Source organism: Saccostrea cucullata, unplaced genomic scaffold (assembly GCF_032062105.1).
Source record: "Saccostrea cucullata isolate Sc308-1 unplaced genomic scaffold, CSIRO_AGI_Scuc_v1 ctg11, whole genome shotgun sequence".
Taxonomy (NCBI): Eukaryota; Metazoa; Mollusca; class Bivalvia; order Ostreida; family Ostreidae; genus Saccostrea; species Saccostrea cuccullata.
In genome coordinates, this window is record NW_026933222.1 from 330,901 (window position 1) to 358,517 (window position 27,617).

The following is a 27,617-nucleotide window of genomic DNA, read 5'->3' on the forward strand; positions in this document are numbered from 1 at the left end:
TGTCCTTGTAAAAGCGCTTTTGGTCATGGAAAAGCAATCACATCTAATTCAAGTACAATGCTAAATGTCGTGATATTTAGCATTTACCAGTAAGATTCAATTTTCCATCAATTTTACATATATTAATAGCGAATAACTGCTTTTCTGATTATAAAAACATGGTTTAACAACATGGTCTTTGTCATTTTATAATACCACAGCGTTTTGGCAACCTGACATCGCTTTTGTGTTTGAAATCTCTCTCCAGCGATAAAAAGCATGAAACTAATGAAATCTAACTGTTAAATCCAATTTCCATTTTCATAATGGCAAAAAATATTGTAAAAATCCGTACCCTAAATATAATACATTTACATGGCTTTGTTATTCTTGAGAAGAAAATTTTTAAGGCATATTTCTATGTAAAACTTTGGTCGGCCAGGCCAGCACAAGCCTGTGAGGATGTCTCCTATAAATATGATCAATTATGGCTTTGTTATTCTTGAGAAGAAAATTTTTGTTTATTAAAAAAAATTGTAGCCCTGAAAATTGAACAACAATGTTATCACCATATAAATATGATCAATTATGGCTTTGTTATGAGAAGAAAATTTTTAAAGAATTTTCCTATATACTATGTAAAACTGGATGCCCTGCCCTACACCAGGGTCATGGAACAAACTGCCTGAATGGCAAGTCAATTAAGCTTTGTATTCTTGAGAAGAAGATTTTTAAAGAATTTTCCTATATATATATGTATTGCAAATGGCAGAAACTTTACACCCAAGAATTATATTTATTCTTGAAGAAGATTTTTAAAGAATTTTCTATATATTTCTATGTAAAAAAAAATGAAACAAATTTCTAAATTCTGTTTCCCCATAAGTTTCATCTTTCCTGGCACAGTTTCCTGAGAAGAAGAGCAAAAATGAAAACTAGGGAGTGTATATAAGCCTGCAAGATATACTGCCATCAGTCTATGAGAGCTAACTGAATTCTTGTATAACACACCTCAGTAGGAATCAGAAAAAGAGAAGAATTTATGGCTTTTGATCTCAGAAGACATTGGACACTTCACAGGGACTGTTATTACAATAAATTGAAATGCTGATCGTATCCATCATTTTGATTAAAATTTTCTTGACTAATGAAAGGCTTTCCAGCTACCCAAAAGAATTACATCACAAACACTGTATCTCTTTAAAACCCGGTTTTTCCTAATAGGAAAACTAATCTGTTGGCAAATTAATATCTTGCCTCTAAGAATTTAAGAGAGAAACCTTTCAAATTGTTTATTGATTTTAGAATACATATATATATGATTTATGTATTGCAGAAAATTGTAGCTAAATTTGATCATCCATTTCTTTTTCTGCATTAAGAGATTTAAAAAAGTATGTTTTCAGGGATCTATATCTTTATATCTCCCATCCAGTTATTTCAAAGATGTATAATTATGTAAATTCCTTCAGCATACCTTTCCTGTTGCAGCAACATAACCAGATATGCCAATATGAATAGGAAATCTGGGTTCTGCAGGCCTGAAATAAAAATCATTAAAATTCTAAACTCAGACTTAGAGAAACAGCTGGTTTAAATCATCTATACTCCATTTACAAAATTATTGATTTGTTTTATTTCTTAATTTAAATGCATAAGAAATTATTCTCCATGTACTACAATAGAAGCTCAAAGCATGGGGATTTAAGAAAGCCAGGGAGAAAGATTTCCACAAATAGCTTATACCAACCCCCCTATTTATTTGTCATTGGGTAAAATCCCCCCCCCCCCAAAAAAAATGAAAATTCTGCATTAGTACCACATGTTATTTTTAAAATTGTTTGCATTAAAAAAAAAATTACTTAATTTATCCGCTGGTGTCTTTAGTTACTTCGAGTACATGTACTATGGGAATGTTAAAAGCTAATTTATCATGGTATATGTGTATATTACTTTATGACCATGTAGTTTTAATGAGAGCTACTGAATGAAGAATCTATAAAAAGTTTCAAATCTTACACTTTCATTAACAATACTTTCATGTTAAAGCTCTTTATGCAAATATTGACACAATTAAAATACACAGATTCATCAATCACTTTTGGTTCTGTTAATATAATCAGGTAAATTTAAAATTGGTTCCAAAAGTGCAAATCGATTCTTCCGAATCCCTTTAATTTTATCCATTACAACAGAATTCCACTTCAAGACATCAGATTTTGTTTCAACATTGACAAATTATCTGGGGAAAAGTAGTCCTGAGCAAAATTAGGAAAAACTGAGAAAAATTTCGATAAAATATCATTGAAATGTACCTTTGTTATTTGATGTATTTGAGTAGTGGCAACAGAAAACAATATAGCCACACAACACAAAATACTTGCCATTCTCTGTTAAATGTATCACTGTTATCAAAATCTGTGTTCTCCAAATCAAAGACTTGTGAAAAAATCCCCTGCAAAGAAACAAAATACATTGGATGATATGAATACTATGTGTGTGTGTTTAATAAGAACTAAACTTTACTAAAGTTATTTCTCTCATAGCTTTACATATACGTGCTAACTTAATTATATTAAGATGATTAATCATGTTTTAATGCTTTTACGTGGTATTCTGACCCCCACCCCTTTTTCTCCTTAATTTTTAACACAAGTTAAACAAGTAAAATTCACTTGAAAACCCACCCTTATTTCTGTAAATAATATTTTAACATTGAAATGCAAGAGTAAAATTATGTTGTCAAAAATGCTAACTGTTAATTATTAATCATTCCATTGGGTAAAGAAATTGAGATGCAGCATGCTAATCAAATTTTCTTTGATGATTTAAAGCATTAAGTTTTGTGATGTTTGTGCAGCTGTAAACTTTAAAAAAAAAGCTAAATCTTTATATTAGGTTGAAAATTGTAGTGTTAACTCTCTATAAAGAAAAAAAAGAAGTGATTTTTTTTTCAGGAACAGCATACAGCAAAGTTATTTTTATGGAATATTTATTCTGGATAAGATCGAGCATATCTAAATTATTAACGGATTATTGAAGAGGGACTAAGTACAACCTGACCCTCCTTCTTCACCATTCCTTTCAGGAAATTCATATATGACCCTCAAAATGAATAAGAAACACTACCTGCAAGACAATTCCATGTGATCAAATGAAATTTCTTGCAGCATTTGTGATTAACACTATCTTTGATAACAGAACTACAACTGACATTTTCTTAATGCCGAAAAACAATAACTCAGGCTTTGATATCGGACCCAATCATTATTACACAAGATTCACTTTGATCACTTTAATACCGGGGCCTTTGAATCAACATAAAATTTTCATTTAGATCATTAAAAGCTAATTAGCTTTCCATCTGATAAAAACATGAAAAACCAAGCATTGTCTTTTTTAAGGTAAAACAAAGCTGATTCGTAATTGAAACCATTATTCCTGATCAAAGGTATGTAAAACGCAATTAATCTAAAATTTCAGGAGGGGTTTATGAGGGTTTAATGACACACTGTACCCAACTTGCTGGTACTTCAAAGTCAGGCATACTGTTTAACTAATACAGAAAACTGCAACACCATTGTACCAATGCAGGACAAAAACTATAAAACGTTTAGTCTCTACTATGAAGCAATAACACAATTGAATTAGAGTGAGTACTATGTGTACTACATGTAGTAGTGCCTTGATCTTGCAGTAAAGTTTCATGTATTATACATGTTTGAAGGACCTTAACAGTCATTTAGTTTAATTGAGACAAATATTTTCCTTACTCAATAAATGCATAGAATATACAGTAAATGTATAGCAGCTGCCAACTGTAGCTCTCCGGAAAAAAATATATTGACAGACTGGAGAGCTACAACTGTACAGTAAGTGCCACCCATTGAAAATACTGTATATTTATTGCGCACAAAAAAGTGAACTGTTTCTCAATTTATTTCACCATGTTTTTAAAACTGTCCCTCAAAATATTACTAACCGTGTGTTCCTAACATAGTCTTTCAGTTTCCACAACAAAAATTCCTTATAATTGTTGTTAATAGCCCTTCTGGGCCTGACATTGAGATCATCGAAAATTTCGTCTATTTATTCTGCCATTTTGGTTTGCAAGATAATTCAGTCCAACACGCTTCGTGCAAATGTAAACTACGAGAGTACCTGATAAAGGAGTAAAGAATATTTTGAAATTTAGCTTTTTCGCAATTGAGGTAAGAATTTGGAAGAATTAATCCAGAACCAAGCTCAACTTTTTGTGTGCAATAAAGATACAGTTTTTTCAATGGATGGTACTGTAGCTCTCCCCTCTGTCAATTTTTTTTTCCTGAGAGCTACAGTTCTACAGCTAATAAATGTACAATAATATATCTTGCAACTGTTTTTTGTTTACAACATCTTTCAGAGAAGTTCCAGTCAAAAACAACCATGTTGAAATAACAATTGCAAAAGCCAAACAAATTCCAAGGATTCTTTCTGTTTTCTTTTCCCCCCCCCCCCCCCCCCCCCCCCCCCCGCAAAAAATAAAAAAAATAAAAAATTAAAATATATATGTCTTGAAAACCGCTGACTCTGGGGAAAAAAAAATGTAATTTCTACAGAAAATAATTTTTCCTCAACAACAAATGCTAAAATCTACAGACTATATGATATTGCAATAATAAGGAATCTACATAATTCATCAATAGAAACTATGAATACACCTTATGGTAAAAATTATCTGTCAATAATGTTGGAAAAGAAGTACTAATTACATAAAAATTCCATACTAAAAAATGTGCATGAAATTTTCTAAGAAGCATAGTGAATACATATGCAAGATAATCAGCCTGACACAGTAAGGTAGATCATGGGCATCTTCGCTGGCCATGTTTTTCTGATCCATTTTCCTCCTCACTATCTCTTGGTCTATTAAAGGTGATCTTAAATCCAACCTCATGCACAAAAATTACGTCACTGACAAATATCAAAAGCACTTTTAAATTGATTAAAGAATATTCAACAAGGCAGAATTTTTATTAGGATACAAGAATTAATGTGTCTTCACATCACATTAATCATATTTGCATTCCAGCTTTATAGACCTATAAGTCTATGGCGAATTGGCGATCCAGGAAAATGCTTTTGTGAAAGTTCAGTATCTATGAATTCAGAGAGACTGAGGGTAGGACATTGCAATTATACTTTTAAAAAAATACAGTATTTTGATAGTACAATATGCCAAAGGTTTGTGAGGAGTGTAACAGATCAGAAGCACTTGGCTAGCAGCAAATATGAATGGGTAAAATGAACAAGTTCATAACCTGCATGCATATACGAAGTAACTTAAGAAGATGACCTTCTAAAACTGCCATAATATTTTTATTTAAACAAGCATATATTCTTTATTCATCTGTTTAGGTAGTGCTGCTAGATTTTGCTTACTTAGATTTCAGGGTGGAAAAATTTAGACTTCCAGAATAAAAAAACCCCACCAAAATCAAGAAAAGGGAACCCATTTAACAGTAATATAAAAAAAAAATTTCTGATTTAGAAGATGGGATACATTCCTTCTCATATCCCCCCTCCCGTGTCCCAACTTTCCAGACACCTGGTGATGGACCTGAGACTGAGTATACAAATGTTTATTAAAATTTTCACATATCCATTTTAATACACTATACAAGTCATCAAAATTAATCCTTTATATTAAAAGCTTTATAGTAAAGTTGAATGTTCTTGAATAAAACTAGATTTTCACTCAATGTCTTATCCAAATTAATAAGGACTATAGCTCTTGTTTTCTGAATATATTAGATCCCTGAACCAATAAATATCATAACATATCAAGAATGGAAAGCAAAGAAATACTAGTAAGTGTAATTTTTTAATCTTAGACAATATTTTCTCCATAGTTTAGTCTAGTTGTAATTCATACTTCTATGACTAATCTCAGTTAATCTCACTGCAAACAGTGATGGTGAGGTGCTAAATATCAAAGTGTTATAAAAAGGGAGCAAAGTTTAAGTGCAAAAACATGTCATTCTCAAGGAAAGATTTGTTTGTATTGTGTTTCCAATTTGCTGGCATTAATCATCTTAATTTACATAACTTGTTACAGAAAATCTATTTTGAAGTCGTCAACATTTCAAATGCATGAATAGGCTCAAAAATGACATGTCTAAAATATTTTGAATTGACTATGTGCAGATTGAGTTATTGGTGCAAAATCTCCTTAAAATAGTCACCATGCCAAGCGGACAGTGTTTGATATTCTTCTGAAAAAGAAGTAAGCATGCCCATGTTTATATATATATATTGTCATGAATGGTGACAACTTTTTAAATAAAAATTCTACAAGCATAGTATACTTTATAAATGAATCATATAGAAATTGAATTTTACCTAAATCTAGAAATATTAAAAAAATTAAAATACATCTCTCTTTGTTTACACAAAAAAGTTAATTTATAAAGTGATAATCACTTTTATATAGAGAAACATGTATGATCTGACAAATATACATGTAGGTATTTTTTGCTATTTAAATATCTCACTACTTGAAACAATGCATTTTGTTCTACGGTTAATTTAGAGTGACAAATTTACTTCTAAAATACCTGACACAAACTATGAAATAGTTCATCCTTTTACTACGCAGTGTCACATTACGTGTTATATCTATGTGTGAACTAGGTCAAATGTTCCAAAAAACAAAATTAAAAAGAAAAGTGTAGATAACCTAGCATAAACATAAATAAATTTAAAAAAAGAGAAAAACAAAACATGTTGTATTAATGAACTGAATGATTTGTATATAATTCATCCTACAATAAGTATACCAATACATGTATATGACAATCCATACAAAGATTCCCAGAATTGGGAGATACTTTCACCAGTAATCTGTTATATATATGAGCCATGACAATAATACATGTAACTGAATGATCTGATGTGCCTGTGTATGTGCTGGTACAACACTGGGGTCCCACACTTAGGTTGTCATGACAAGGGATCTATTAATAGACTGACCTTGCAGAGGTCATCAATAAGCATGACCTGGCACCTTTGACATTGTAGAAGGGACTGAGTATGCATCATTATCTTGTAGATTAGGTTTGCTACATTGTTCTGCTCTTCAAATATCACTCTTGCCAAATCCAACAGTACCTGGTAATGAAAAAAAAGGAAAATATAATTGGCTAAATTGTTTGGTTTTCAAGATGTAGTAAATTAAAATCTTACTGCTTTAAAATTTGAAAATTAGGTTTTAAAAAACTGGATACACACGTACAGTAAAATTTATTGCTTATAAAGAACTCTAATTATAAAAGTAATCTTGACTAGAAATTATATCTTTTCCTTGGCAATTCCTCATATCATTACACTATCCTATACATTTATCAGTTTCCACGACTTCCTAATAAGGAAGTTTGTATTGTAGTGAAGAATACATTATTAAAAATTTCTGATTGCCCCTCGGCTAACTCCTTGATTGCTCATAGAAAATGCAGTATCTTTTGTGTCAAGTAATTTTTTAGGATTATATATAGGCATCTACAAAGGGAAAATAGAGAAAACTATAATATAGGCATTAATATAAATAACATGATAATGCAAAATGTCACATTATTTTTAGAAAAAGGGCATCAATTATCTATAAGAATAGAAGTTTACAAAATCTATATCTACAAATACACTATTAGCAGGATTTTAAGGAAGGATTAATTTCAGGCTCTATATAATAAGCTCCTTTTTGAAATCTATATAAAATTTCAAAAAATATTATCACTTATATTTCATTTCTCATAATAGGTATAGTAATTGTAAACTTTTTAGTCATCATAAAATTGTTAAAATGTCTTCTCACTAAATATATATAATAAACAGGATTTTTGAGGAGGTATCCCTAAAGTAGAATCTCACTAAAAATATGGCACTTTATTATTAAATGTCCATCCATGCACACTGACCTGATTTCGTCTATTTTCCAGCAGCGATTTCTCATACAATTGAGCATTTTTCAATCCTATGCCACAAAATGCCATGTAGTTTGAAAAAATCTGAAATTAAAAACATCAATTGGATTAACTTAATTTAATTTTTTGAAAAATAAAAACCTGACGTAATCACTGTATTTTAGCTGAGTTAAAGCTAGCTAGAAATAGAAGAGTGGTTTGAAATGAGTTGATTTGTGAAATTGAAAATTAAATTACTTCAAGAGGCTGATCTTTACAGCTAGTAGAAAGCATCTGCATCAATCCTTAATGTGTAAATAAATAATGAATGAATTCTATAATTGTGCAAACTTCACCATTTGTTCCCCTGAGGTATATACATATTCATCACTTTTTAGGCTGATGACCTTTCACTAGTTAAACTTAAGCTAGATTTAGGACTGTATAAGCTATCTTTTGAATCATGCAGCCAGTCTCCAGCAAAAAATCAAAAACCTCATAATCCTATTTCAACATTTCCTCCAACATTTAAAGTGTCAATAACTTGCTTCTCTGTAAATCTATCATTGTTTCTAAATGAATGATAACTTAACCATTGAATCACCTTCTGTATTAAGAGGGCTGGGTGGCTGTGGCCATTTTTGGACTATTTTGATCTCTTTTAGAAGAAGAGCTCCATGGAAAGATATACAAAAATGATCAAATTCTAAAACTAAAATGTATGAAAATTTTATTTGCCAAATGATAGATGATAGCTTAAGACATCATATCTAAAAAATTAAGTTGAAATTAAGTTAAATCTGATGGTTTGTTTTTTTGACCCTCAGACTTAACTAAAGCAGTTACCCTGAAAATCTAAACCATTAGAACCAGTGAAACTTTCTTTGCCATCAAGCATTGTAAAAGTTCACCCACCACCCAACAATTAACATGATTTCATTCACTTTGTGGGATGTCTATCTCATAACCTTAATATGATTATAGCAATCTATCAAAGCATCTCTGCATTCTTTCATTTTTTTAATGGAAACTTTCTATTTTAATGTGGTAAGATAATTTCATTTTAAGGTTTTCAAGACTGATAGAAGTTAAAACTCCCTACATGATCATTAAAGATCCTGCAACAAAGAATATTGTCTTCCAAAATGGCTTGCAATGAAAGAATAATGAAGATGTATTTCATGCCAAGCCTGAGGATTTCTGCACTGAGATTAGATGTGGCTTTGTAATTATTTTACAGATTTTACTTTTTAATTTATTTCTAGATTTGCAACAAATTGGCTATTTGGAGAGGAATTCCAAATCAATTCCCTTGCAATCATCTTTCATCATGCTCAATCATAAAAAATTGAAGACACCAATTTCAGTTCCTCTGGGTATTTTCTTAGGAGAAACTGGGGAAAATTAAAGAAAATGACAGAGGGAGATTTTAACTTCTGGAGGCAGAAAATGTAGAAATTCTATCAACTTGCCAGTTTTACAAAAGTCATAGAATTCATATTGCATATGAAAAAGTCACTAAAGTAAAGCATATATAGTAAAATTCAGTTACTATATTATTATACCTCATTATAAATATTCTAAACAACGCGTTATCTGATTGGTTCTAAGTTATCACATGATTGGGCCGTAAAAACTTCATATTTCCCGGCCGTCGGCATGCTTTTCATCATATTCCACCTCTTCTGATACTTAGTGCATTTTCCCGCAAAAATTATTGTTCGTTTAAAGAAAACTCCCGAGAGTATAGTAGACGTCACAATGATCTGGTTTACGTCATAAAATTGATGATAATGTGTTGACCAAAGAGTTTTAGTAACGTTTTGTTAAAAATGAAATGAATTTGAGAACGGTGTCGAATTTGAAAGTTTATGTTTATTTCAAAGGTTTTGCTTGTTTCGGTATAATAAACAATTCATTGCATGAATGTTCGGGAAACATGAAGACTTATTCAGCCAAGAAATATGATTTTTCTTGGCTGAAAAAGTCTTCATACAATGAAGCGCATTGAAGTGGTAAAATTTTCCGTTTGGATGAAATGTTCTGAGTCATGTTTTGAACGTCAATAATAACATAATGACACGCCCATTTTTTTAGAAACGAAAAAGAGATATTTGTCGTAATGTTGAAGGACACCCCACTCTTCGTGACAAGCAACATAAGTTACACCGAAATGGAGATTTTTATATCATAAGAAAGAGAGTTAGAGAGTTCCAGCTCCTGTTCAACACATTTTGCAACAAATTTGTCGATTATTATGAATTTATCATGTTCAATATGATCACCATAATACAGGTATCGGTCGAACACGTGCTTATTCGGTGTTTATATGTAGACCGTCAATTTGATTGCCTATTATATTTATGGAATACCTGTTCTACAGGTATTGGAATGAACTATTTGACCGATTTTTTCCTTTCTAAAGAAATGGGCAAGTCATTGTATGACAATCATCGTTCTAAAGATAGCCCAAAACGTTCCAGTCAAACAGAAAATTTTACCACTTCAATGTACTTCATTGTATTTCCCTCACTATCATGCAATAAATGTATAATATCAAAGTCCTTAAGGGACCTGAAAATTTACTTCGCTAGATCTGAAAATTTGTTATTTCAGTGTTCATGTGGACTACTAAATTAGTACTTATTTGAAAACATTAATTATTTATAGTTATATAAATGATACAAGAGGTCCATGGGAAATAAAGCTTGCCTGCTTCACTTTTGTTCTGCTGTTCTTTGGTGGCAGAATATTTTTAAAAATGTTCCTCATTAATTTCATAAAATGTTGACTCTATATTGGGGACTTTTAAAAATCTAGCCCTATTAAAGACTGCTATGATTTAATCATAATTGAATCCAAACAATACTGGGAAGCTTCAATATCATTACAATATACATGGCCCTTTCAGAGATTTTTTATTTTCATGTACAATTGTACACACAGGCATTTTGTAAAATATGGATCTTTGATTTAGACCTGCCTATAAATAAATGAGCTCATAATAAAAAAAAGTTTCCACTTTACTTAGGTATGTTCTCCTTTTAATATGATTCAATGTAGCCTTGTCACTCTTAAAAAACCTTGTGTTAAACTCTTATTACCTATTACCTAATGTACAGTAGCCTAAATCTAATACAAAGGGCCCACAATCTATTCCTGATTTGAACAAACTTGAATTAATTTTTTTAACTACCTGAGGATGGTTGCATATCGATATGTGTCACCTACAATTAATGAATTTTCAAATTAAATTAAGTCAAGTTCATCATTTTCAGACTATAAATAGAATTTACATTTAGGTGATATACATGTGTGCAACTTATGTAAATTTACTTGACACAAATATGATTTTGCCCTCAGCGTCTTATGATCATCATTTTTTTTTGCTAATTAACTCAAAATTATCATAGCTTTTAGCCTAAACTCCTGTATCTTTTTTCCAGCACACATGACTTCATTCAAATGAATCAATGCACAGTTGTAGGACTTACAAAATAAATATTTTTTTTACTTTTACTAGTAATTAAGAGTAAATTTTTGTTCAAGTTCTCACAGAGAAATTTCATTTTTGAAAAAAAAGGTGAGGCTGCATTTTCAGCATTCCCCTAATTAGGGTGCAAAGTCTTTTATAAAAATAACCATAGATTGAATTTGAACAAATTCTCAACCTATGAACCAAGATATTTCTGTTTTGAAGACTGCCTTAAAAAAAATTATATGACATCACTTTCAATTGTGGCATCTGTAACAAGCATCTTTAGAGGCTAAATGTGGGGTAGAAAAGAATAAATCATAAATCAGATAATGCTTATGTAGGAGAAAGATAGAAATGTCACAGAGCAGCCCCAATTCAAAGCTGGCCCCTTAACTATACAAAGTTGTACTAGAAACTAAGCTATCTATCAGTGATCAAAACTGCAAGCCCCCATAAATTCACCCGGCCTCAAATGACTATATCCCTACAGAAGCACAGTCCAGATTGTTTTTTGGGTCTTATATGACCCTGCAGGTTCAGAGATGGTTAATGGCACCAAGAGAGAAAATATGACAGACCACTGATCAGGCCTGGGGGCCATAAAACTTAGACGAGCTCACTTTTGATCTCAGTCTCACTTTTAACAAAGGAATACTAGTGGAAAAGTGAGACTGAGATCAAAAGTGAGCTCGTCTTAGTTTTAATATGGCCCTAAGGCCTGGGCTCAACCCCAGGACCCTTGACCTCTGGATGGTAAGTCTACAAACTGGGCTTTTTTGCCACCTTGCAGTGATTGAACCTGCCTTATACCCACAATTAAAAATGTATCCATGAATACCAGTTCTTGGACATAAGTGCTCACCTTTTCATCATAGGCATTAAAAGGCTCGTCCTTGCTGTTGATCCTATTTATAGCCTGAGCCACGCCTATGACTACCCCGTCACTGTCTTTAATTGGTGTACTCAAAATACTGCGAGTCCGATAACCCATCTGCAGGTCAATTTCATTGTTAAAACGTGGATCCTGTAAAAAAACAAAATACATCCATATAGCTGACTCGATCCTTATTAAATAACTTGGAATTTAATAAATCATGGATAAAAGAGGATAGAAATGTGTTTTAAAAGTTATCTATTCAATCCATTAGATACCTATATATTCACTTTTTGGTTCAATTTCTCAATTTTCTTATACAGTAGTTCTTTTTTGACCTTAGTGTTTGACCTTGACCTCACATGAAGCCTTGCTAATAATAGAAGAACACTCTATTTTATTTTGAAAGTGTACTTTTTTTCAAAATCCACTTTACAATGTCTGAAAAATACAAACTGTTATAGTGTTTCACTTCTGTTACAAACAGTGTGACATTAAAAGATGAAAAAAAAAGATATTTTATAACATCCCTTATAGCCATACATAATGATTTCTTCCTGTCATCTCTTGTGTTATAATGATTTACAATTTGATGCAAATCTAACATTGTGACATGGTAGCAAAGACATCAATTTCCAGAGAGCATCAATATGAAATAATTTAGGATACAAGAGAGATTTTTTTCTGTCCTTTATAAAGTCTGCTAATGTGAGATAAGTTTTTCCGGCAGCAGTTGTCACTGCCACACTCAAGAGGTAGTTGTCCTAGTGATCAATTCATGGCTGCTTTGTCACTTCTGCTCAGCAGAGTGTATTACAGCTAGCTTAATGTAGAAGCCATCTTTTATGACATTTAGAATTGCCATCATAACACAGTGATCTCCATTTTTTCTCTTTGGTTCCTACTACACTGGTTGGCTTTTATGTCATAGACATGATGCACCACTCAAGTCTATTGTAAATAGTTGTCTAGGTCATTGTAAAGCCAATAAATTGATTTTCATGTCATTATATACTTGTACTTGAAATAAGTTCCAGCCCTTTTAATGGATTTGTCAAGTTTCCAGCCATAGATGATGCTTTTTACATTATTAAAGGTCTGATAAAGTTTAAAAGTTTGGAAAAAATGTGAAATGATAGGAGATCAAAGGAATTCAAACTAACATATTTTCATTAATTTTTAACACAGTAAAAGACAAGACTCCTTCCAAACATTGACATTGGTAGATATTTCTACATATAAATGTATCTCTTCTGTACACAGTCCTCTGTAGCTTCAGATTTGCCTGGCTTAATTCTTAGACTTAAACACAATACTGTAATTTTTTAATCACATATTTTTGAGGGGTCAAATTTTCATGGTTTGAGGAAAATATATTGGTTCATGGGGATTTGATTTCATGGTTGAAAAATTGTACAGTAGTTATAGATGTGAAAAATTGCACTTCGTGGTGGACATAAATTCGTGGGTCTCTTCATAAGTTCATACCTTGAAAACCATGAAAAATAAACCCCCTCGAAAATTAGTGATTTCACAGTATGGAATTTGTTATCAACTTTGGGGTTCATGCATTTCAATTAATAAGCTATGTCAATACCATGGAATCTTCATTAATTAGAAAGTACTAGCTTGACTGTTTCAACTTACTGATCGATAAACAGACACATACATTTTCATTTAAAGAAATGCTGGAAATTATTCAAATCTCTTCTTTTAAAGAAAAGATACTAATGCACCTACTGAAGAAAAGATATAACTTGTGTTTTAGTGCAGATGTTAAGTGCCCCATTCTTAGATTGCGAAGATCTGCATGTTAAATTTAACCTTGAAAATAAAACTATATATTCCGGTATGTTTTAATACTACAGACAACCCTTTTTTTTTTTTTTTTTTTACAACAGAGAGGTAGGGCCTCTTCAAGTTGACAGTCTACGCCCATCAACATAAAAGATGACAGCCTTCCCACATGTTTGGAGAATTATACAGCCATTTTCAAGCACATTATTAAGACAGCAATTAAATTTCAACAGCATTAAATGACTTAATAAAAGCACTGGAACCTGACTGCACAAGATTTTTACAGAATAAATTGGAACACTAAACTTTTTTTTCACACTCATTTCATGTGCAACAAATGTAATTTTTTTTCTAATTTATTGCCTCAACTGTCTGTGGTCATCTGGGACATCTTTCATAGGAGAGTTTTTCACCATATAAAAACACTTTTGGAATTCAACCTGTTCTAATACCCAAGAGGTACTTGTTGCTAGCACATACATGAAAAACCAATATATAAGAGTTCCTTTAAGGATGTATAACCCGCTTTTAAGGTGACCATGCCTATCATCAGCTTTATCAGACCTATCATCTATACTCTGCCATGATTGCTAAATCATTCCCTCACACTCACCGCTAACCAACAGCTGAGTTTAACTTAACTGATATATGGACCACTTACTTCAAACATGACCGAGATAACAGTCCCGTCTAATACCCGAGCATTTCAATATACTTTTTTTTCCTTAAAAAATGTCCTGATATAATAGTGCAAGCAGAGATTGGTTCAGTAAATATTGAATTTTATGTTTAAAGCAAGATTGGTTTGAGCTAGTGTAAATCAAAGGGAATATGCACATAGTAAATTTACTTCTGGCTGACATTCAAAGACACTGGTACACAAAAACTTGAAAATGTCATCTAAATGTCAGGAGGCAAAGATAGTATCATTTCAAACAGATAGCAGGGTGCAATATCTTTTTTAACTGCCTTGTGTCTATATAAAAATGAAATTTATCTGCATTTATGCACCAGTCCACTAGTGCTGCTTCAAACTATGAAAATATTTGAAATTTTCATGACTGAAGAAGTGCAAATTAATTTTTCAATAACAAATGACTTTGGATGACAGAGAATGTGGGTATATCATGGTAATTTTAAACCTCCAGAACCACCAACACATTGGTTTCTCTATGTATGTACGGAAACTAAAAACTAAGAAAAAAGACAGGCATAAGAATTGCGTAGATTTCATTTAGCTGGTAATTTATCTTTCACATGGATTACTAATTCACAGTATAGAATTAGCTAGCAATGTTACATACTTTTTACATAAAATCATTACCGGTTACATTTGTATTTGCTATTAAGTTGTTAAAAGCCTGTTAGATTAAACTGAGGTGTATTTGAACATCATCTAATCCTATAATATGAATTTTCACTGTGGTGTCCCCATCAAAAGAACATTTTCTTTTCACAAAAAATGGTAATCTCTGCATGAACAAAATCAGGATAGAATCTGCTTCAGTAATACTTTCTTCATTCTGCGCAATGCTTGAAAGCCTTCTTAATGTCTGCTGTGACCACCAAATGATGTGTGAACTTTTTACCCCGTAGGTAATGGCACTTTTCAATAAAATGAATTTTTCGTTATCTATACCCACTGAACTCTTTAATGTTAGATTCAATTTTAACAATATTGCTTACATCAGACACCAAACTATTTGGTTCATGCCCATTAGGTATCAAGAATCATATCAATTTCTGATAGAGAAAGGACAATCTCTGCAGTACTTCTATGGAGATATAGGTCTCCAGACATTTATACTTGAATTCTCTGATTACCTAATAAGAATCTGGAACAAACCATTGCAGAGCACTTTCACAGTACAGCTACCAATCTACCCTTTCAAAGTAATAAAGAAAACACCTTCCAGCTGAGAAGATGGCATCAATAACATGCATTACATTTTTTTTTTTCATCTCTTATTAATCTATAAGCAAAATGTTAATAAAATCCGACAACAAATGTGGCTACCATCCATGACGAAAATTCTGCCCCTCAGAAAAAAATTAAGACAACTCCCATTGGAGTCTGCCTTCTATAATCTCGGATAATCACTTTCAATTAAATGCTTTAAGCAGAAGATAATAAAGATCACATCACAGAAGTCTAGAACTGACTGTATACTGTAAGCCAATTATTATACGCGTCATTTTTTATTCGCGACTGACCGCCAGAGAACTTATCCGCGACGATTTATTTCCGCGAACGAGTGATCGCATTTTTTTTTATTTCTACGAGTATTTTTGAATCAAATAAAAATTTTATATCCGCCCATAAACTAGGTAAAATGGTTGCGTGAGGTCTGCTTACGCATTATTCAAAACATTCTGTGCATTGCGTCCATTTAAAATCTTGTATCCGCCCCTAAAGTAGGTAAAATGTTTACCATGAATATACTTCATTCGCATTTTCACAACGCTTTAACGAAAATCGGGGAAAAATCTAGGAGATTAAAATTGATTTTAAAACTCTCAATTGTAAAAGTGCCTCATACTAATTGGGTAATTGAATCGACGCTTTCTAAGATCTACACGGCCAATGGGCAATTATTATAAATAATTGGGACAGAGCAGGACTGGGCCATAATTAGCCGTAATTAACCAGACTATCTCTGACTCGTCTGTAACAAAAAATGAACAATAATTACACAAGCTGAAATGACTATTGACATTTTAATCATTTTTAGACAAATAGTTTTAGATTTGCCATTCGTTTTTATTTTTTCTGAATGTTTGTAATTAAATTTCAACTGCTTCTTGTACACTAACAGAAAAGTTCTTCCGTGATTACTTGTTGAATCGTCGGGATCGGTATTGAAAAACGGGCAAATAACTCTAAATAAATCATGATATGGGAATATAATGAACAAATGGTTCGCGACGATAAATATCCGCGAGCAGAGGTTACTCGCGGAACTCGCGGATATTTATCGCACGCGTATTATACTTGGTTTACAGTATTCTGATAAAGCTAAATTAATGAACTTCAGACATTGGCCAAAATAATGAATTGGTATGCAATACATGGAAAGTTATCAACCATCCTCTTGCCTCTACCTTGGAATTTATTCTATTTCCCTGTGGAATTTGCTGTAAAGCTATATTAATTTGATTATAGCTGATTTGCAATTATAAAGATAGGAGCCTCTACAGCCTCAGTATTATAACAGCAGACATTTATTGATCAATGGGACACTGTTTCACGTCTGCTTCACCAAGCTCAATATCAAAGCTAAACCCCAGAGGAAAAGTGACACATGTTATCAATATTGCATTTTTCATGATCCAATGATGACAAATTTTATAACCACAGTATAAAAATTTTATGCAATTACATATTATACAAGGAATCTCTAATAACATTTCACACTATTATTAAGAATTAACTGCTAATAAATGTTCAACTGATGGATTACAGAACACAAGAAGCCTAGATATATATTGGGCTACAGTGCTCACCTGCCTGCTTTTCTTTAAGATTTTCACCTTTATAATCCAATGAAAAAAATGTGTCCTTCTCTTAATTTAAAAAAAAATTGTAAGAGCATATAATATCTCAAAAGTATAAAATTCCCCTCTCAATCACTATCACATCTATACATGTATGTCGTTCTATGCAAGCAAACTGTACTGTATATACAGTGGAGCCTCATTTATCCGGACACTTTGGTTCCTAGTAAATTTGTCCGGATAAGTGAAGTGTCCACATATCTGAATTACCAGTTAAACATGACAAAATAATATCAAAAAATTCCGTTCCGATGAAAAATCGTCCGGATACTGAAGCATCCGGATATCTGGCGTCCGGATATCTGAAGGTCCACTGTATTAACGTTTAGAAAATGGCCTCATACAGTGTAATTCAAATGCACAAGGTTCTGTTGAAAAGATTTTAAATTTTAATTTGTTCTTTTATTTTAATAGTAAAATATAGATGACATATCCCAATATAAAACTTTGATCCTCTATTTATTGTCCCTGCATGCTTACTTCTGGGCCATAATTAAAAATTAATCTACATCAAGAAGTTGTCACATCTTTCCTTTTTTGGTCCAAATATTTTATGAACAATTTATTTCATAATTTAGAATCTACACTATATTTTGAAGCTTTCACATATGTCATATATTTTCTGGAGCACTGCATGGGTCTTCAAAAGAAATTTTCGATGCAATTATCCTACTTATTGCAATGTGAAACTGCATGTGTTGCACAATCTTTAAAAGCCCGGGGACCATGACTTGCAAAATTTTCAAGCTATACTACCTCAAGAAGCTTTCACATAAGTTTCAATTTTTTGACCAGTGGCTCGATCTTGAGTTTTTTTGTTTTGTTTTGTTTTTTTTAAATGACCCAATGTACTCTTCTTGATTTTCTCCCTTGGAAGGGTCAGTATGGCTCATCATTTGAAGAATTTAGAATCACCTGTACTTGAAAATACATGTACATTGTACATGTACTAATTTTTGTTAAAACTGACTCAGTGGTTCTCACGAAAGAGTTGAAATATATAAAGTTTACGGAACAGACAGCTAAAGTGAGTTTAAAAAATAAAAAACCAAAACATCTATAAATACTATTTTTGGCAGCATATAATTACATAAACTCTTAAATTTAGCATTGCCTAATGTCCTATAAAAGTCTCAAATTTAAGTTCCCATGACCTAATTCTGGGACAATAAAATTTTGTATATTTTATCTAAATTTATTTCAAAATGAACATCTAAAATTATCAGTGTCACCTTCACCCTTATGCTTAAAAAATAAATATCAATCTTCATCCAACCCTATAAATATCAAATTGTTTTAAAAAAATAACTGATTTACAAGATAAAGAGAAACCTTCTGGAAAAAAAAAGGTTGTATGAAGCAATCAAAGGAGGGTGAATGACCAAAAAAAAAAAAAAATTAAAATATGTACTCTAAGAATACATCTACTTTTCCTTCTGAAAATAGAGTTTGTCTATAACACACTTGTTGAATACTACTCCACTGAATATTTCAGTTTGGAATGGCTTCATCAATCAGCCAGTGGTCTTCTGAGAGATGGCCAAAAAGATTGGTTTCCAGAAGTGATGTATGAAGAACTTTATAACCAAATTTGGAATGTCAGAGCAAATAAAGCTTGAAGAGAATTTTATCTTTCTTTAAATACTCCAGGGATGATTTAATCCCTCACTTAGTGTAGTTAACTGTTGAACCATATTGTTGGGACTATTGATTGACCTACGGAGGTGGGAAACACTTACAGAAAGAAGGACTCGATGGACCATTCCAGCCCTGTGCCAAGTTTTGAAACTTGACATCTTTCATATTTAAGGACCATTGATTTATTGTGGACAGTTATGAACAAATTTTCCAAATCCAGCTCTATAGGAAAAGTAATAGGATTTTTGAAATGAAATTTCCAACACTGAAGAAAGAATGGTACTGTAGTATTGCAGATCCAATACAGATGATAAAGCCATCTTAAAAAATATTCATACGAGTAGAAGTTATCTGACATTTAAATCAAACATGGTCAACATATATTTCTACATAATTTCATTTTCTTTTTTAATCTGACAGGTTTATGGTGGGGTATTTTGCAAGATTATAAGTAAAATGTTACAAAACACTTTTTTTATATTAAACATGAAGGAAAACCCTAAAAGATCAAATGGATATCGGCAAGACAAAATCTTCAAAAAATTGCTTAACCTACAAATGTCAATAATCATTTCTATCAATATTTTTCATAAAATATGTATTAAAGGGAGCTTTTATCTTTCACTTTGTTTGACAAGATTGCATATTCACGGCAAAGTTAGTGATAGTCACCCTAACAATTCAAAATGTGACAAAGACCATAAAATCAGACTTAATCTACCCTCTTCGTTTCTTTTCTCATCACAAAATAAAAGAGGCCACCTTTTCATTGCCAACCAAGGATTTTCGTTTCAAATTCGGTGTTGCTTATTTGGTAATCCTTCTTTATGACAGACTATGGCTGTTGTCACCCAGCTTTAACATTAATAACATGTTCCCACAATAGATATGTTAAAATTTTCATGATAAGTAATGTGAAAATAATCCTCCGTTGTAGTTCTGAAAAGAAAGGTCTTGTTGCCTGAGAAAATTTACTGTTACAATTCAGTAAAATTATTCAGCTTAAATTACTGTTTCTAGGCAATTCTTAATATAGTAAAATGAATGATTTTCGGTTTTCTGCGATTTATTGGTCCTTTACAATTTTTCAATCCCAGTTATTTTGAACTAGCTTTTGTCTGAGTGCAATAAACATCTGAGGGTAATTGCAACCTTCTTTTAATTGTGAGCATTTATCACCGCAAAACCTTTATTTAATTGTGTACTTGTACAGAATGTTTCCTTGATTTGTGAAAAATGCTAGGTGGATTCAAACTTGTGAAGCACAAATAAAGTTTTTGTGAATAATGACTTTGCTTTATGTTTTTTTTTGACAGCCATGAGCAAAATAGAAAGATTTAAAACAAAAACATGAATAAACAAAATTCTATTCTTGAAAAATTGTTCAGACACTGAAACACTTATGATTAGAGTTTTAAAATTTTAATATTTAATGTTGCAACTCATTGAAAAATTTTGAAGGCCAACAAGCAGTATTGGAAATGTAAATTTTGAGCATTTAAGGTAAAATTATCAAAATTTTAAATTTTAGAAAGTGGTCAGAAATTCAATCATACATACATCAATTCAAAACTGACATATTTATGTACTAACTGCATTGCACAGTTCTTAGATGAAAGTAAATTAAAGTTTCCTTGCAAAATATGAAAAAGAAACTAGAACATATAATTAAATGTTACTCTTGCAATCATTTAATCATGTTTAATTTGGTTATTACATGTACATTTATGATGAGAAACAAATTCTAAAAAAAGAGACATCAAAAGTTTTCTCAACTGAAAAGGTCCTTTCATTTCAAATCTTTATGCACACCAAATTTCTAGTTAGTCTAGAATCAAGTGTAAACTTCCTTTTTGTAAAATAATATAATCAATAACATTCATATCTTATAAAAATACTGGTAAAAAATAACAAATTTTCCCGAAACTCAGGAAGTATGTGTGATAACACTTATAAATCCTATCTGTATAAGTCAAACATGTTTTTCCCCCGTCTAAGGTCATTTATGAAATATAAATATGAAATAATGCTAAATCCACAGACAACACTCATTATGCTAATGCCCTACAGAGTTTTATGCAAATGTGCACGGTAAAATAATTATAAAATCTGACACATGTATTTTACTTATAATATTGCTCCAAGTGAAGCATACACTAAAGGTCCGATTTTTACTGTAAAAACGTAATTTCTTAAAATTAAATATTTGTCAGAACTGTGTTTGAAGTGCACAAAAATTTTCATTTAAAATTGCAATAAACACTGACAAAAATTATTCATATAAAAGAAAAATGTTCACATATGGAAAAGTTGACAACTTGCAGCAAGCCAGATTTGCATCAATTTGTAATCTGCATGTTCATGTTATCCAAACAGAGTCCATTTGTATATCCCTGTCACCCAGGAAGGGAAGGGGAGACTTTCAAATAAAATTTCAGAAATGAATACAAAATTGAAATATATGACTCTTAAGACATTAGTACGATAAAGTTACTTATGTTTTATATCAGGTTTTGTACACATGAAGTCCAAAAATATTGAATTACACCAAGACATGATATCAGCCTCAGTTTTTCATTGTATATCAAAATAACCCCATTTGATATCAATAGTATACTTCTATCTTTTGGTCCAGCATCAAGTATACAAAAAATATAAATCAATATGGCACAGCATACACAATGTCCCCTGTTCTGGAGCCTGATAATGACAGGTATTTATCTACCTGTGTATGGACTTAAAACACATCCAGAAGTGGCTTAATTGCTATACAATGAGAATTGAGCAGGGGCCTCAAGAGCATACTCTCAAAGAAATGTGTATTGGAAGGTGGTTTTAAAAAGTTAAACAACTGCAACTGTGTGAGAAATCTCCATAAACAAATATCCGGAGTAAAATCCCATATACTTCAAAATGGATTGTTTGAGGGTCAGGGGTTCTCTGGATCTACTATGCAAACAAGTGCTGACGTTTAATATTTTCTCAACTAAAAGAACCTTTCATTTTAAAATTTTATGAACACTTTATAATGACATGAAAATGAGGCCAAGGTACCCATACCACTATCAACCTTGGGTTTTTTTACTTTGCCAAAAAGTGATCTCCAATATGGATAAAATGAGACCTGAATGGTGTTATCTAGCTGCATGCATAGCATTTTTGTTAATAATTCTCACTTAATATCCTTCATTAAAAAATGAAGACTGTTGCTTTTCAAGATCTCTTTACTTTTCATTAATTGATAGTCTTCCTCATTTGTTAAACAATATGATTTTTTTAATTCTAAAACATTCTTTAAATAATAAGGAATCCTTGAACTTCAAAATATTCTTTGGAATTTTTGGATCCTTTCTCTATAAATTCAAAGACATTTTCAGAGTGGTAAAACAATTGAAATACCATACATCATTTCCATCAATATTATTCTGAAAGGGAAGATCTATTTATCCTCAAACAAGAGATTCCCTTCACCCTAATGTGTGAGGAATTTTGTTTATAGGTTAACAATAACACTGCAGGAAATGTGAAAAAGGCAATCACAAAAAACAGATGGGGTTCAACTTACTAGTTATCTATCAAATCCATCTGCTTACAGCTTGTATTTAGTCAGAGTCTGGTGGAATAATAAAATACTGGAGAATTTACCAAAGGCAGTCTGAACTTTTGAAGAAAAACATCAAGAAACTTGTGCAAGACAAACAAAGATAACGAACCTTAAACAGGTGAAGAATTTCAGTAAATTCTCCATTTCGAATAGGAATCCTCTTAACCATATAATATTTTGCAAAAAAAAAAAAAAAAAAAAAAAAAAAAAAAATACTTTTCATGTCACAATATTTTTCCAAGTTTTAATTCAGATAGTATAAAATCAATCTTTAATCTTGAAGATATGCTAGCAATTTTTCATACTTTTCATGTTACAATATTTTTTACCAAGTATTAGATAAAGTAGTACACAATCATATTTAATTTTGAAAATATGCTAGCAATTTTTAAGAATTTTTAACTTGAGGTACCGTTTGTAAAGTTTTCTGAAATTCCCATACTATTAATTACTTAGCGTATCTATCCTAAAAAAACATTTAATTTAAAAATAAAAGGCATTGAAACTGGTTAATTTTCTTATTTATTGAAAATAAAGTTATCTTATTATCTGTAATTTAACATTATCAGATTCTAGCCGAGACGTATCAAGGAATTTACCGGGTATGTACGGCTACTACCAGTGACGAGAGATTACGTTATAGGTTCTACGTGAAGCAGTAAAATTAGTTCTACTACAGTCTTATATTTATTGTTTTACCCCCGGATTTTGTAACCGAGCTTTCTTATCAGATTTTCAGAGTGTAGAAGTGATAAGTTTTTCGATAACAAGAGAAGGTTAAATGGCTTTATTCCCCCCGTCAGTGAACCGCTCACTTTATGACGTCAATCCCGCACAACTGTGATTTCTTTTGCAACTTTACACAATGGTATAAAGAGGAAATTACTGACATGGCCGACTTTAAACCTTAAACTTCCGCAATATTTCGGTTGTATGCACGTTTTATTTGGAGCTACCTTAATCAGGGATTGCACATGCTATTTTTTTTCGTTTCTCCATAGGATTACCGATCTTTCGTGAAACTTAGATATAATAAAAGCAGACGACAATTTTTTTCTTTTTTTTTTGCTTTGTTTTTTGATAAATAAAGTATCTAAAATTTCTCCAATGTAGCCTAATCAAATAAAAAAACTATATTCTTTACGATTTATTCATCTTCCTTTTGGACAAGCCTTCATACTTTAACAATTTTTAATTGTACAAAGGAGATCAAACAGTTAAAAAAAACCAAATAGATCGAGACGAACCCCCTATGCCGTAATCAGAGACATCTATATAGGTTCTGGTCACTGAAACATATTTAAGCTTTGGACACGTTAGGTAGTGATTACTCAATCCGGTTTCACACGCAGTAATCTTCCGCACACATCTACGTCGTGCATATCATGTACACCGAGATAGTAATTCTGAGCCGTTCATTAATTAAATTGTATAAAATGTATGTTCTTCTATAATATCATTATCGTCGGTATTTTACTCATTGTCCATTTTACACGCAAATGCACCCCCAAAAAAATCAACAAAAAAACATGTATACTTGATACATGTTTGATTTGCAGACTGTGAGGGAAGATGAAATCTAATACATGCAACCCACATAGTGTCTGTATTGGAATCATTACTATGAAAGTATGAATTTCAGTCGCAGACGATCGAGATTTCTTTCTCTTTACCTTGTAGGCATCCGGAATGTTCAGGAGTTCTCCCGTCTGCGCCACATGGCCTATGATCCCTGTCCCCCATGGAATTCTTATAGCTTCCCTGTTTTCACAGACCTCTTCCAGAGTTGTATCAGCACTAACGTCAAAAAGTTTCGCCTCCAAAAACCGCTCCTCACCCCCGCGCCCATGAACCAGAAACAATGAACACCTGTCCGCATTTAGGAGAATACACACGTTCTGTAATATTTTATGACACAGGCTGTTGACATCAAGTTCATTACAAATGTCAATTACTAATTCATACATAAGTTCTTTTTCGTCTAGAGTTTTCAGTTCTGTTCTTGGGCGTCGGTGATGTTTATTTGTGACCGACGTTTGTGACGTCGAAGGTCCGAGAAATGTACGAGCACCGTCCACTGTGGACACTATAGGATTTAGAATATCACCCCGATCAAATTCTTGGGCCGAAATCTTCCGCACTGGAGTGTTGGTGCCAGAATTATTTCGAGAATTCGAGCCGCTAGAATTGTTGGTCTCTGGCTGTTTGAAGTTAAGTCCTGGACTGTGAGATAAAGCCTGAGCCAGCAGCCACCCATCCACCATGCTTCTTTTAGCCTTCCTGGCAAAATAATCATGGGTAAACTCTGGGTGATCATCCAGCCACTTCTCCATCCTCTCGTACTCCTCGTTGCGTTCGGTTGCACCGGCTCTCCCCGCTTGCTCTTCTCCCGACATCTTGGGCGAGCGTTTAGAACGTTTTTGCCTACATGAAGAAGACCGCGGGAAGAGACGGGAAGTTATGCTTTCGCGGAGCGAATCCAGTTTGCCGGTACCGAACGCTGTTGCTTTCCTATATAACTTTTCCAGTTCAATGAATAGAGATGTCCTGTGTATATAAATGATTAAACCTGGTACGTAAATATTTTCATTACTTTTATATTTTCCGTGTTTAAAGCGCTCGTCCTGTAATAGCTAGGAGCAGAAGTTACCACCGTGCAATCGTATTTTTTTTAATGCATGAAAGTTTGAATTAAATGAGTAAAAGCGTTCAGTTCCTAATAATTGTCCCTTGCTGATCGGAAAAAGTGAGAAAAACCGAAATGAAATGTTTGCACATAATCCATCAGCCATGAATTAGCGTACACAAGTAATTGCACGATGCAATGAGAAAACGCATTCACCTGACATAGCTTACATTTCACAAATTGGAAAATGCGAAATCCCAATATAGCACGGCAAACCGCCTTCAGTGAAATGTTTCGGCGTTTTTGGTTGGCGAAGAACGGATCATCGTCACTGCAGGTGAGAGGTTACAACGTGGGGGATGTATACATAATAAATATAGAACTGTTCAACTTGAGAACTATTTGATAATAGTTTTATCACAGAATCGCCGACCTTCTAATCTTAAGAGATTTAATATTTAATACAGTACCTAAGAAGAGGACGGAAGGATCGGGCCGCCTGTCATCAGTGACCATACCTGTCCTCTAACACTATTCTTTGTGGTTTCCCAAATTTCCCTTGCGATAAGTACACAGTCAACACCGAAAACAAGCCCAGAATAAAATAGAAGAGTAATTCTTATGATCTTTGGATTCCCATGTGCATTGTAACAAACTTCCATCAAAACTAATCCACAGCTCGTCACCTTAAATGTAGGTAAACAATTCATGTATCGATTCATCAGTCAACATTACAATTCCCCATTCGATAAATGACCGTGCTTCATATAGCGAGAGTGGCGCACTGAAACAGCTGATGCGCTTGCTCTGGAGAACTGCTGATGACCACTGGTTAGAATGCGCAGCGAGATACAAATATTTGAAACTCCCGATCAACGACTGAACGTAAAATCGGCTTAAACTCGAGGAAGAAAGATAAAAAAAATATTTGAGTACATGGCACAAGTGTTTATAACTTCCTTCCCTCGAGTTTCCGAGATGAAGATATCAAACAGCTGTGTTGTGGATTTTGTTAGTAATCAATCTCTTCACTGATATTGAAATGACAATTCACAAAGTGCTTCCTGCTCCACAGAGCGATTATTTTAGCATGTAATAGAATGGTCTAATTAGGCCCTTTTCACGCCTGGTCCTTTGCCTAAAAGCATTAAACATTCCACCTTCTTTTGTGCGGAATAGTATACATTCCCCTCTTTGATTATTTGCTTAATCGAACGCAAACGCTTACAACCATCCGAACCACAAGAAATTAATCCACAACGAAGAAGAAAAAAAAAGTAAAATCACTAACTGTCCTCGATCGTTGGTTGTCCCGAGCAGTAAGTTTTGAAATTCTACAGATTTATTAAGATAAATTGGATCTTAAACAGGTATTTAAGTCTCCATCAAAGGACGTGACAAATGATATTTTGACGTAATCCCGGTTTTCTGTATTATAAACAGATAATAAAAGATCATTTATAATCGCATGTTTATGAAAAAATATACCAATGAGGTGCATTAGTGTAAAACCTTTGGCAGTATAGTGAGGTAATATTATATATTTGTAAATGGTTCCCAAGTTCTTTGATTTATATTACTTTCCTACTTCATTTTATCAGTAAAAGCAAATAGCTTAGTAAAGTATATACTGTATTTCATCGAATTTATTTTAATAATAATAATAATGCAAGATAAATACGTTTGTAGCCATTTCCCTAGTTTTATACAAAGAAATTATTAACTGTTTTTATTAACTGTTCTTTCTCTAATCTGCAAAATATACATGCATTCTTTTTGGATAATTACATGTAAATAACGCAAATTGCATTAGCAATGCAAGTCCCCTAGCCAAGTGTAATCTAGTATCCATAAAAAAATGAAAACTTTATTCCGTCAATTAATCATAGAAGATAACCAAGTGGGACAGACTAACAGACAGACGAACAGACAAATTGACGGACGGACAGGAGAAGAGGACACCTACATGCGTAGTCCCCTCCGGATTCACCGCTGTAGTTCATTCGGTAGAGCGCTCGCTGAACGTGATCGGAAGGTCGTGGGTTTGATTCCCAGTAGTAATAAAAATCCAACTGTATCTCGGTACAAGCCCTCACCGGTTCCTTAGGACAATTATCATTTTAACGATA

At 32.5% G+C, this 27,617-nt stretch overlaps 1 protein-coding gene across 2 annotated transcripts in view; it reads right to left on the reverse strand.

The window, feature by feature from the left end:
• The window catches only part of LOC134237715 (dual 3',5'-cyclic-AMP and -GMP phosphodiesterase 11-like), a 40,695-nt gene extending 13,823 nt beyond the window's left edge, over positions 1–26,872 (reverse strand). The window contains exons 1-7 of one of the 2 annotated variants that reach the window (XM_062719858.1): positions 24,536–26,872; positions 12,257–12,418; positions 7,932–8,021; positions 6,991–7,128; positions 6,204–6,233; positions 2,364–2,434; positions 1,457–1,520 (exon numbers count right to left, since the gene is read on the reverse strand). In XM_062719858.1, coding sequence (XP_062575842.1) covers positions 1,457–1,520; positions 2,364–2,434; positions 6,204–6,233; positions 6,991–7,128; positions 7,932–8,021; positions 12,257–12,418; positions 24,536–25,258 — 1,278 coding nt within the window. In that variant the 5' untranslated portion in view covers positions 25,259–26,872. The remainder of the gene's footprint in view (positions 1–1,456; positions 1,521–2,363; positions 2,435–6,203; positions 6,234–6,990; positions 7,129–7,931; positions 8,022–12,256; positions 12,419–24,535) is intronic. The other variant, XM_062719860.1, reaches the window with a different exon arrangement.
• Positions 26,873–27,617: the final 745 nt, after the last annotated feature.